The sequence below is a fragment of the Carcharhinus amblyrhynchos genome, chromosome 17, assembly GCF_965287045.1.
Source record: "Carcharhinus amblyrhynchos chromosome 17, sCarAmb.v2.hapA, whole genome shotgun sequence".
Taxonomy (NCBI): domain Eukaryota; kingdom Metazoa; phylum Chordata; class Chondrichthyes; order Carcharhiniformes; family Carcharhinidae; genus Carcharhinus; species Carcharhinus amblyrhynchos.
The window spans coordinates 38043679-38057508 of record NC_137340.1 but is presented as its reverse complement, the minus strand read 5'-3'; the positions used below and the strand labels follow the sequence as shown (position 1 = coordinate 38057508).

At 41.5% G+C, this 13830-nt stretch overlaps 1 protein-coding gene across 1 annotated transcript in view; it reads left to right on the top strand.

Annotated features, from left to right (window-relative positions):
- Positions 1–559: 559 nt before the first annotated feature.
- LOC145354218 (docking protein 1-like) overlaps positions 560–13830 on the top strand; it is a 36281-nt gene continuing 23010 nt past the window's right edge. Inside the window, exons 1-2 of the mRNA XM_080205300.1 lie at positions 560–626; positions 1411–1707. Coding sequence (XP_080061426.1) covers positions 570–626; positions 1411–1707 — 354 coding nt within the window. The 5' untranslated portion in view covers positions 560–569. The remainder of the gene's footprint in view (positions 627–1410; positions 1708–13830) is intronic.

Sequence of the window (13830 nt, the reverse complement as noted above, 5' to 3'; positions counted from 1 at the left end):
TGCCGGCTGGTGCTCATTAAAGAGATTGTTTGAGGAACAGTACTTCAACTAACTTCTACAAATAGCAACAAGCTGTTTGTGAACAAACATGGCATTGATGCCCATTTCCAGCCCAACTGAAAGGATACTCATCATTTTAAAAAGGTGACTCACCATTTTCGGGTCATTGATGCGGGAGCAGAGTGCCAACCAGAGCAACCCACACCTTGTGGAAGTCTTAGATCTTGTGGATCTAATCAGTACTTTGAGTGCTGTACCTAAACTAACTTGTAGGGTAAGGCAAGTTGAAATTATGATCATCGGAAATTAGCTATACGCTACAATCAGATATTTCGTGACTTTGCCCATAATAAGCCACAGCCAGTTTTAGTACTCATTCAGCAGGTCTCTGCCACACAGCCACTGCTAAACACCCCCATTTCAATGTTTAAAATGAAAAGAGCGTCCCGCCCCCGCCACCTTTGGTGTTTTTTTTTGCATTTGGAAACTAACGGAAACTCAAAGCGGAAACGAAGCATATCCGCCACAACCTAATTGAAGACTGGCCCCCAAAGGGACAATATACAGAGATGGAAGACGCGGTGAAAGAAGGGCTGCTCTACATGCAACAGCAGAAGTTCAGGAAGGTATTTAATTCCATTCACAACGCACTTCTTGCGCTAGGTACGGGATGCAGAGACAAACTTGTTCCACCCAGACCTGATCTCAGATGCCAGGATAACTCATAACCGTAGATGTATCTCCCAACAAAAGGGGCATTTCTAGCAATGCACATTGATTTTAGAGATATTTATTGTATTTGTATCTGTACTTTGACTTGCTTGTTTACTACAGACGATATGCGCTGTAAATGTTTATACGGTTCTGCAACCGCAACGATGCTCAGTAAGCGAGACAATACATCTATCTGTGCTACATAACTGAAAAAAACAGCGTGATTTTGTGACGGAGATGAACTACATCTTTGTATTTTGCGCAAAAGCCTTGCGAATCAGTGATTCACATAGACGAGGTTCGTGCTCCATCTGAGTGTTTGACCAGCACATTAAACAAAAGTTGGTCAGCACTTCTGGACGACGTTACTGCACAGAATCATAAAATCCCTACAGTGCTGAAAGGAGCCATTCGGCCAATCGAGCCTGCACCGACCCACCTTTTTTTTCATCATACCCAGGCCCTATTCCAAATATAATTAATCAGGTACAATTTCACAAGTGGAACCCACTTATTTCTTTACTGAATGCCAGTGTGTTTGTGAACTGTTCACAGCACTGTCAACGTTGTGTACATCTTTTCATTGAGATTTGAACTTCGTGACTTTAGTATTCTCAAGTGAATGGTGTAAGTTAAGTGTATGTGTGCATCCTGGTTCTATATTCTATACTAGCGTTCATATTTTTACTTCCACAGAAATGGAAGAGAGTATGGCTTATTCTGTACTCCCAGAGCATTCACTCTGTTGCTCGACTTGAATACTTTGAGTTCAAAGAAGGTTCCACTTTCTCAGAGAAGCACGGTACAAGAAAGATGGACAGAAAGTTAATTCGAATGAGTGACTGTGTCAGAATATCTGCGGTTGTTTCTGAAAACTGCTCCAATGATTCAGGCGCTTTTACAGTGGAGACAACCAGAAAACTGTATACATTTTTAACAGAGAAAACCGACTGTGATGATTGGGTACAGAAACTCACTGAAACTGCCTTTCAGGTAAGTACTGTGTATGAAATATGTAACAATGTGCATGTCATATAGTCATGATATAAATGTGATGCACATTAAAAAAGTTTATTTATTAGTCACAAGGAGGTTTACATTAACACTGTAATGAAGTTACTGTGGAATTCTTCAAGTTGACACTTTCCAGCACCTGTTTGGGTACACTGAGGGACAATTTAGCATGATGTGGAGGTGCCAGTCATTTTCTGCTTTTGATTAGGATTTAGACTCACCTGAGGAAGGAGCAGTGCTCCAAAAGATTGTGATTCCAAATAAACCTGCAGACTTTAACCTCATGTAGTGAGACTTCTTACTGTGCCCACAACTTAGCATGGCCAATGCACCTAACCATCACATCTTTCAGACTGTGGGAGGGAACCAGAGCACCCAGAGGAAGCCCATGCAGTCACAGGGAGAACACGCAGACTCCACACAAACAGTGACCCAAGCTGGGAATCGAACCTGAGTCCCTGGTGCTGTGAGGCAGCAGTGCTAACCACCATGCCACCCTGATTTAACAGTGATGAAGGGACATTCTGACTCGAAATGTTGGCTGTGTTTTCTTTCCACAGATGCTGTCAGAGCTGCTGAGATTTTTCAGCATTTTCTGCTTTTGATTCGGATTTAGAATGTCTAAATTCACCTCTTCATATAGCACATAAATACATCTCAGGCTGTCTAGGGGGGAAAAGCATTCTAGTCTTGGACTCACTGAACCAGATGCAAACTCATCATTGAGCCTCCAAGGATTAAGAATTCATTCTACCCATAAAGCTACATGAGTGAATGTTACGGAGCTGACCATCCACATTTCAGTCATATATTTCCCATCCACTGGCTCACTGGAGATAAAATATTGATTTGTTTAAGAAAATGTTCAGGTTACTGTTTACAACTGGATTGTTATAGATCTGCCATTCGATCTGTCTACTGCACCATTAGATTTAAGTGTAAATTTTCAGGTTAAAATTTATGTCCAATAAAGAACGGATGACAGGCACTGCAGGCCATAATACAGGAGTAAGTAGGTGTGCTGAAATCTAGGTGAACGATCAAGTTCTATGATGCTGGACTTCAGGCTTCACCGAGAAATCAAGATATGTTCAAAAACAGTGGATGTTGCAAATCGTAATCGATTGCAGTAATCTCAATTAACTTCAAAATGCATCTTACCCAAGAAGAAAGACAATCCACTCCGGAACAAACATGCACATGGCACTTGTTGGACATGGGCCAACTGTAAAATGGAATGAATGGATTCTGCTTGAAGCTCAGGAAGAACGAGGCAGTCAGGACTACTTAGTGATGTAGTCTACCAGATATCCCTCACTTGGCTGTGTGCTGTGAAAGACTCAGATAGCCAGAACTATGAGATCTTTCTGATTCGAGATGGGGAATTTTACTTGGGATTGGGATTGGGATTTGGTTGGGCAAGGAATGCCAAATGGGTCAAACTTTGGGAATGATTTTTAGGCAATTTTAATTTTGTGCTATAATTACCTACATGTTGCCACTGCCCAAAAAGCGTTGCTATCTGGTGGAAGGAAAGTGTGCGTAGTTCAGAGTGAAGATTTCATTCAAAGCCCACATACATCAAAGAAGGGTCCTGCAAGCCATGTCCTGTGTAGATTACAAGAAGCATGCAATCACATTAGAGGGTATAGAGGAAATTTACCAGAATATCACTAGGAGTGGATAATTTTAACACTGAAAAAAAATTGGATTGGATAGGATTGTTTACTTTGGAGCAGAGGAGGCTGAGGAAAGATTTCATTGAAATGTATAAAATTTTGAGGGGCTTAGATGGAGTGTGTAGAAAGAACCTATTTCAGCAGAAAGGTCATTAACCAGAGAGCTTAGATTTAAGTACAGGATTAGAGAGGAATTTCTTTTACATCTAGAAGCTGGTGGGGATTTTGAATTCACTTCCTGAAAGGTTGGTGATGGTTGAAATCCTCTTTGTGGTACCATAACCTACAGACCAAAAGCTTGAATATGGAATTAAGTGGAGAACTCTTTGTCAGCCTATATGGCCACACGAAGCTAAATGATCTTCTAGGCTGTTTCAATGTTTCTTATATGTGATTCCAGACCCAGAGCAATATGGGTGACCTTTTCCCCCCTGAAAAGACTCAGCAAGATACTCAGTTGTGTAGGGATGGTCAGTGATGCCCACGTCCCATGATTTAATAAAAAGAGCAATTTGTTTAAATTTCCACTGATCACTATGATTTTGCAAGATGTGCAAAACAAAGCCCCCTATTTTAAATCAGATCATCACACAGTTACAATCATTGCCTGTATTCAAAGCAATAAATTAAAACGAAAGACCACCTGATTGGGTTCTCCAGTATGGCTGTCCACATACTATATGTATATACATTTATTATATATACACATACAATTGCGTTCAACTGGAGATTCCATTCTTTTGCGCAGTCTTTCTGATGTCATATTCTCAGCGTGTAGTCACACACTGAGTTAGGTTTTGAAGTCAATCTGTTCACACAATTCTCTGCGCTATTATCGATACTTTGATGTACTGAGGGAAATAGCTTAATTCAATGAGTTAAGTAAATAATTGCTGGGTCTATTTATATAGTATAAAAATGAAACCATTTTTATGGCTTGCAAATTCTTAGGCAATTATAATAAAAATAAAGCATTGTCTGCACAGTCACTATATTATTTTTAAACTATATTAAGAAATGCCTAACTAAAATTAGGGAAATCTTATCATGGAATCATAGAATCCCTACGGTGCAGAAGGCAGCCATTTGGCTCATCGAGTCTGCACCAAACACAATCCCACCCAGACCCTTTTCCTGCAATCCTTCATAGTTACCCTGCTAATCGCCCTGACACTAGGATTAATTTAACATGGCCAATCAACTGAACAAGCACATCTTTGGAGTGTGAGAGGAAACTAGAGCACCCGGAGGAAACTCACACAGACACGGCGAGAATGTGCAAACTCCACACAGTGACCCGAGTCAGGAAACGACCCCAGGTGTTTGAGGCAGCAGCGCTAACTACTGTGCCACCCCATCAGACACATTTACATTACAATTTTCATATAGTGGACTCAAGTATATGAATAACACATAATATATTTCCATTTGAAACATTTTGCAGAAAAGTGGCAATAGAAGTAAAAATCATGCTACAGTAAGTTTCAACCAATTTCCTTATGTTCTAAAGTAATAAAAATGTTCTTTTTCTCAGATAGACCCTTGCAGCAAGTGTTAGATATCTCAGAAGCAAGGATAGGATACAATAAATACTTCAATGTTTAAAATTGATTGTATATTGCTTTCCTATTCTGAGGCCAACTTTGACAATCATGCATTCTGTTTAGTTTTACTTATGAAAATGTCTCAGGAGCACATCTGACACTAATGTTGTATGAAATATAAATCAAATAGCAACAGAAGTGAATGAGACATCAGACTTGTTGCTGCACAGAAGGAGACCATTTGGTCCAACATGTCTGCACTGGCTCTTTGAACGCATAGTGCCATTCAATACCCCTGCACATTGTTTCTATTCAAGTACTCTCTAATGCCCGCTTGAATGACTTGATTGAACCTGCCTCCACCACATGTGCAGGCATTGTATTTCAAACACGAACCACCCATGTGAAAAAGATTTTTGTCACATCACATTTGCAAATGATCTGCAACATACACGCCATTAGTTTATTGCCTGACCTACTTCTGCATATTCTTAATTTTCCTTTTCCGGGACTATTACTCCACACTAAGCTATCTGTAACTCATTCTTGCTGGCAACCATCAAGTTCTGGATTCTACTTCCATGCTGCTTAGAATTACTGCTTTGCTACTATCTGCTTGCTTCCTGGAGCTGCTGATTCTACATTGCTTTGTTCCAGTCATTCTTCAAAATACTTCTAACATCATTCACTAGACTGAGTTGGACCTACTCATTATGCTGATGCAGCTACTTCCAATCTTGTGTGTGCCTTAACTCTTAACAGATGTTCCTTGAGGTAGTTCCTGATTTATGGTGGGCTAGTGGTATTGTCACTGGACTGGTAATCCACCCTGGGGACCTGGGTTCGTAATCCTACCAAAACAGATGGTGGAATTTGAATTCAGTAAAAATCTGGAATTAATAGTCTTAATTATGACCACAAAACCATTGTCAATTGTTATAAGGAAAATCTCCAGTTCACCAATGCCCTGTAGGGAACAAAATCTGGCCCAGAACCTCAGCAATGTGGTTGACTCTTAAAAGCCACTGAATTGTATCAAACCACTACAAATACAGTAAAAAGGACAGAAGCTGGATGGTTGTAATGTTAGTGTGATTGGGCATGCCAGGCCATGAGTTACAGATTGCAGTTGAGTACAGTTTTGCTGTGGCTGATAGCCATGATGTGGAGATGCTGGCGTTGGACTGGGGTAAACACAGTAAAAAGTCTCACAGCATCAGGTTAAAGTCCAACAAGTTTAATTGATTTAGTGTTCAGAACAGAACTCTCCACTCACCTAACGAAGGGGCAAACCCCGAAAGCTAGTGGCTTTACTATGAAATAAACTTGTTGGACTTTAACCTGGTGTTGTGAGACTGCTTACTGAGGCTGATAACCCACAGTGCCTGATCAGTGCCCAGTATTGAGATACTTGATCTGTTCAAAGTGTATCCCATTTACCATGGTAAGAATGCCAAACTACACAAGGGAGCATATCCCCAATGTGAAGATGGAACTTAGTGTCCTCAAGGATGGTGTGATGATCACTGCTATTGATATTGTCTTGGTGAGTAGGTTGGCGAGGATAACATTTCCGTCCTGATGGTTCTCTCAATCTAGCAGCTGTGTCCTTTAGGATTCAGCATCAGCCCAGGCACCAAAAATGACAATTGCAAACACAGTCCTGTCAACTATGCATCCGCCTTCCTAAAATCTGGGGCTCGTACCAAAATTGGGAGAACTATCTCACAGATTGTCAAGCAACAGTCTGATGAGGTTATACTCGTGAAATCTCACAGTTAATGTCCCAGACACCACTGTCACCATCCCTAAGTATATCCTTTCCTACTGGCAGAACTGACCCAGCAGAGCTGGCCATATAGTGTACATAATTGAAGGGAATTGCTCAACAGTGAATCTGGACCCCATAAAGTCTCAAGGCACCAAGTAAAAAAACATGGTCAAGGAAACTGGGTACAGGGTACTGTCCCCCCTCAGCAGATGAATCCTCCATGTTGAATTCTACTAGGAAAATGTACTAGGAGTGGTAAGGGCACAGAATGTACTCTAGGTGGGGCACTTCAACATCTGTGACTCGGTAGCACCACCACAGACCAAGATCACCGAGTCCTAAAAGGACATAACTGCTAGACTGGTTCTGCCACAAGTGATGAGGGAACCAACAACAGGGAAAAACATACTTGACCTCATGCTCACTAACCTGCCTGCTGCAAATGTATCCATCTATGACTATATCAGTAGGACTGACTACTGCACAATCCTTGTGGATACGAAGTCCCATCTTTACATGGACGATACGTTCCATTGTGTTGTCTGGAACTGTCACTGTGCTAAATGGGATAGATTTTAAACAGATCTAGCAACTCAGTAATGGGTATCCATGAGGCGCCGTGGGCCATCAGCAGCAGCAGAATTGTACTCAACTACAATCTGTAACTTCATGGCCCGTCATTTCCCCATTACCGTTACTACCAAGCCAGCGGATCAGCCCTAGCTCAATGAAGAGACACAAAAGCATGTCAGGAGCAACAGCAAGCATACCTTAAATAGATGTGTGAACTTGATGATATGACTACTCAGGACTACTTGCTTGCCAAATAACATAGAGTTAAGTCATCCCAAAGCAACAGATGAAATCTAAGCTCTCCAATCCTGTCACATCCTGCTATGAATGTTGATGAGCAATTAAACAATTCACAAAGAGACTCCACAAATATCCCCATCCTCAATGATGGAGGAGCCCAGCACATCAGTGCAAAATATAAGGACAGAATCATTTGCAACAATCTTCAGCCTCAAGTGGCAAGTAGGTTGTCCATCCCAGCCTCTCTGGGGGTCCCCAGCATCACAGATGTCAATCTTCAGCCAATTTAATTCACTCCACATGATATCAAGAAATAGCTGAAAGCGCTGGATACTGCAAAGGCTTTGACAATATTTAAGCAGTACAGCTACAATACTGGCATCTATCCAGTAGTGTTGGACAAATCCAAGCCAGCCAATTCCACACCATCAGTCTACTTTCGATCATCAGTAAGATGATGGAAGGAGTCATCATCAGTGCTATGAAGCAATACTTGCTTAGCAATATGCTGCGCAGTAACTCTCAGTTTGGGTTCCACCGGAGTCGTTCAGCTCCTGACCTCATTGCAGGATTCCAGAGGTAAGATGAGAATGAAGCCCTTGACATCGTGGCAGCATTTCACAAATAGCCCAAGCAAAACTGGAGTCATTAGGAATCAGGCGGAAAATCCGCTGCTGGTTTGAATCATACCAGCACAAAGGTTGTGGTGTTTTGAGTCAAACATTTCATTTCAAGGACATCACTGCAGGAGTTCCTCAAGATAGTATCCTAGTCCCAACGATCTTCAACCACATCAATGCCCTTTCTTCCATCACAAGGTCTGAAGTGAGGATGCTTGCTAATAATTGCATATTGTTCAGTACCACTCATGGCTCTTCAGCTACTGAAGCAGTTTTTGTCCAAATGCAGCAAAGTCATGCATGATATCCAGCATTGGGCTGAAGTAAAATTCCCATCTCAGAAGTGCCACACAACAGCTAGTCAAATAGATCTTTGGCTACAAGGTCAGATGCTAGGAACCTTGCAGCAATTAACCCACCTTCTGATTTCTCAGAGCCTGTCCATCATCTACAAGGTACAAATCAGGAGTGTGATAGAATAGTTTCCATTTTCCTGGATGAGTGCACTTGACACCATCCAGGACAAAGCAGCCTGCTTGATTTACACTCATTCCACAAACATTCCCTCCTTCCAGCATTGTGAACAGTGACCGCTATGGGTACTATCTACAAGGTGTTCTATAGGTAAGGCAACACTATGACTGCTAACATTTAGAAGGACAAGAGTGCTAGACACACTGGAACATACCATTTGGAGGTTTCCCTCCCAGCCACTCACCATCCTGACTTGGGGATATGTATTATCATTCCTTCACTATCGCTGGATCAGAATCCTGGGATTCCCTCCCTAATACCACTGTCGTGTACCTACACCACATGGACTGCAATAGTTCAAGAAGGCAGCTCACCAGTACCTTTTTAAGGCAATTAGAATGGGCAATAAATGCTGGCCCAACCAGCAATGGCCACATCCTGTAATTGAGCTTTTAAAAATTAAAAAAATCTGCCCGTTCCATAAATTTACCTTGTGTTCCTCTGGCTCCTTGGACTTCCCTGTTGTTGTTCCTCAGAATTTAACACCACTGCTTTTTGTTCCTCTGCCAACAAGTTGGATCCGCAATCGAGGCCATGACTCATCTCCACTGCACTCCAAGGTCAACCTTTGCTGGTTTTGTGTCAACTCTCCACTTCTCCTTCAACTTCTGAGGGTGTGCATTCAGTTTGGTCAGTTGCACAAATCAGGCAACAGCAAATTGACAGCCTGATTTGCATTCTGCTTTAGTTTCTTTGTATTGGTTTAAATGGAATGAAAATTGGGCATTAACAAGCTGTCAATTCACCATTTCCCATTTCATGCTGCTAATCAAAACACATTTACATTCTTCCCTAGCAGCACGTTACTTCTGAATCTGCTACCTCTCCACAACTGCTAGTAAACCCAGTCAGTCATTTGTGGATGTTCTAAGCTGACCTCACATTGGTTACAAATCAACTTTATCAAAATCAAGTTTTGGCATTTCCCTAGATATGATACAACTCCTCTAAGATGGCACAGTGGCATGGCGGCACAGTGATTAGCACTGCTGCCTTACAGCGCCAGGGACCCAGTTCAATTCTGTGCCCAGATGACTGTCTGTGTGGAACTTGCACATTCTCCCGGTTCTGTGTGGGTTTCCTCCGGGTGCTCTGGTTTCCTCCCACAGTCCAAAGATGTGCAAGTTAGGTTGACTGGCCAAGTTAAATTGCCTCTTAGTGTCAGGGAGATTAGCAGGGTAACTTTATGGGGATAGGGCCTGGATGGGATTGTTGTCGGTGCAGGCTCAGTGGGCTGAATGAGCTCCTTCTGCACCATAGGGAATCTATGATTGGTACCAAGAATCAGAAGAAGGGGAGAAAGATAAAATAAAATGTTGGAACATGCAATGCCAACAGTTCATGAAAAAAACACTTGGAACACTTCTGTTACATTTAAAAAAGTAACTTTTGTTTTTATGGAGGTGTTCAAAATGCACATGGGAAAACCAAAGTAATAATTTTGACATATAATTTGATTATTAGAGAATGGACTCTTCATATTGCTTCCATTATCAACATATTGAAGATCCACTTACAGAAGTGCAACATTTTCACTTCACAGCATAAGATTTTCACTTTGGCTTAGAGGAAGTTTTGGTTTCATTTTTTCATTATGCTGCTGAAATAACAGGCTCAGCTTACAGGAATTCCTATCAATGTACAAGCGTTTTGGAATCTTAGTGGATTCTCCTGAAATAAAATGAGAGAACCATTAAAACTGCACAATGGTTTAATGCTGAAGCAATTTGGTACATCCTGAAGCAGTTGGTAACCCTGTGTTTTCATTCAATATGGCCTCGCTGAATGAACTGTATGCAAGTAGCCCAGTGAGAACAGTAATTCAAATAGTCACTGATGATAGCTCAGTCAATTAATGCCCAACACTCCCAGCAAGGGAGCGATGAAATGGGCTGTTTTCCCCTCTCCATCTAGAGGAGCAGTTAGTTTGAGTCAGGCGCACATTGGAAAATCTTGCTTCTGATCATTGGAAACCGGGCACATGAGGAAAGATGTGCATTGGAGACCTTTTCGAATCTTGGCACATGGTCCTATATTGGAACTGCCCAAGAAGTTTGAACTTCTGATGGGAAGTCCCTTGCTTCCTGAGACCTTCACAAGTATCTTCAACTCTGAGTTAGAGCCAGAGACTTTGGACTGTTCTGCTATTCTTTCCTGGGTAGTTAACTGGGAAATGTCAGCCAGATTAAACTTTAGTCGAACACCTGGATAGCTATTCAACTGACCCTGACCCAACTACTCCCTGACCTGACCAGACTAACCTTTCCAACCCGATTACTCCCATTTGACTACATCTTCAAACACTGGACTACCCACCTGACAATCATTCCAAACCGACTATTTCGCTGACCACCAAACACTCTGGATTGACTACTCGTTTACTCACTCACCCACTTACCAATTTACCATCAACTGTCTAACATTCCTAAAGGTCCCTAAACTGGACTGTTAAAACCTACCATACATTAAAAATGGAGCATATCCTGTCTTCCTCCAACTCTCCCACTCCAACAGAGTTCCCTGAAGGATGTTGCACTGTGCACTTCTGTGAAAGCTGGGATCAGGAGATCATGGTACAAATGCGCAGGTTTGGGAGAATTTGTGAGCACCGGGGTAATCCAGTGGTTATTTCTGTTGCTCAGATGATCTGGGACGTTAAGTGCTACTGCTAAGAGAGGTTAGTTCCAGTCAGCTTAGAATGATAACTTTCCTGTATGTTTAGCCCGTACAAGCAGCAAGATCATGAATCTTGCTATGTTAGTGCATAGTAAGTGATAAATATTTATTTTTAATTGTCTTCTGTTCATCAACAGGAAGAACCAGTTTATTACTTTATAATCAGTCTATCCTCACTAATGAGATTTACAATCTCCTGTCTGACAAGACAGGGGAATGCATGTGTTGGTATACATGAGATCATAGTACCATGTGCAAAGAGGGAAGGGTTTAACCTATCATTATTTAACCAAATATTTGATAGTATAGATATACTCCTGATCATAAAGGTGCAAATTTTACTTACAATAATAACTGGTGACAATGCATCGGAGAAATATCTATCATAGATGACGTAGTGGTTAGCACTGCTCTCTCACAGTGCCAGGGACCCAGGTTCGATTCTGGCCTTGGGTGACTGTATTGAGTTTGCTTGTTATCCCTGTGTTTGCTTGAGTTTCCTCTGGCTGATCTGGTTGCATCCCGCAGTCCAAAAATGTGCAGATTAGATGGATTTGCCATGCTAAAATTGCCCCTTAGGGTCCCACGATGTGTAGGTTAGGGGAATTAGCCATGATAAATGTGCAGTTACGGAGATAGGATGAAGGGAAGGACCTTCTCTTTCAGAGAGTTGGTGCATACTCGATAGGCTGGCTGGCCTTTTTCTGTACTGTAGGGATTCTATTTAACGGGTATGAGGACTTGAATTTATAGTGAAGAACTGTTTCTTTATAATGTTATTAATCTATATTTATTTTCTCTTGAAGACACTAGGGCCTCTTCACAGCCCCACATTTCATGTTTCTGGTAGGGACAATTTCTCACAGATAATTGCAGGCAGTATCTCTCAGTCTATTCATTTAACAGAAAACAAGATGGGTGGAAAATAATAAGCCATGCACCTTAAACTTCCGATAATGTGCTTGTCGTAACCATTTTACACTTATTGTGTTGATGTAAAATCAGTCCAAGTGACTTACTAGGCTATTACTGCTCAGTAGTATCCGAGGGAGATTATATGAGCAACACTTTTTGACTTGTGACCATTTCTGCAAAGTTTGTTTCACTTTTGCAAAAGTGTTTCAAAGATTAAGAATATAAAGGTTTTTAGAGGTAGAGATTTATCTAAATGCCCTGTCTTCCCCTGACTCTTCCATGCCAGTGGAATTCCCTGAAGGATATTGAACTGTGCATTTCTGTGAAAGCTGGGATCTGCAGACTATGGTACAAATACACAGCAGCATTGGGTCAGGGGAATTTATGAGTATAGAGGTAATCTAACGATTGTGTCTGCTGCTTAGTAGACCTGGAACATTAAATGCCACTTGTGAGAGAGGTTAGTTCCATTTAGTTTGGAATGGTAATTTTCCAGTAAGTTTCGGTCATACCAGCAGCAAGATCATGAATCTTGCTTTGTTAGTGTCCAATAAGTGATGAGTAATTTATTTTGAAAATGGTCTTCTTTTCATCTACAGCATGTGGACTGCAGTGTTTCAAGAAAGCAGCTCTCCACCACTTTCTCAAGGGCAACTGGGTAGTACATGCTGGCCAGCCAGCAGTACCCATGTCCCATGATTGAATATAAAAAAAAAGAATCAGTTTATTATTTCACAGCCAATCAACCAATCATGGTGGGCGGCACGGTAGCACAGTGGTTAGCACTGCTGTTTCACAGATCGAGGAACCTGGGTTCGATTCCTGGCTTGGGTCACTGTCTGTGTGGAATTTGCACATTCTCCTCGTGTCTGTGTGGGTTTCCTCTGGTTGCTGTGGTTTTCTCCCACAGTCCAAAGATGTGCAGGTTAGGTTGATTGGCCATGCTAAAAGAAAAATTGCCCCTTAGTGTCCTGAGATGCGTAGGTTAGAGGGATTAGTGGATAAATATGTAGGGATATGGGGGTAGGGCCTGGGTGGGATTGTGGTTGGTGCAGACTCGATGAGCCAAATGGCCTCTTTCTGCACTGTAGGGTTTCTATGGTTCTAACCAATCTATTGTCACTAGTGAGATTCACAATCTCCTTTCTGACAAGACAGGGGAATACATGTGTTGGCATTCATAAGATCATAGTACCATGTGCAAACAGTGAAGGGTTTAATGTATCATTATTTAACCAAATATTGGATAGTAGAAATATACTCCTGATCATAAAGGGTGCAAAGTTTATTTACAAGGTTAATTGATGACAATGAATCTGATAAATATTAAATGAGTATGAGGATTTGAATTTACATTATGTTTAATTTGGCACTTACAATCTATCTCACAAATGACAGTAAAGAACTGTTCCTTTATAATTTTATTGATCTATATTTATTTCCTATTTTCTTCCTTTTTCTCGTGAAGACACTTGGGCCAATTCACAGCCGTGATGCTTCATGTTTCTGCTAGAGACTATTTCTCACAGTTAATTGCAGGCAGTGTCTCG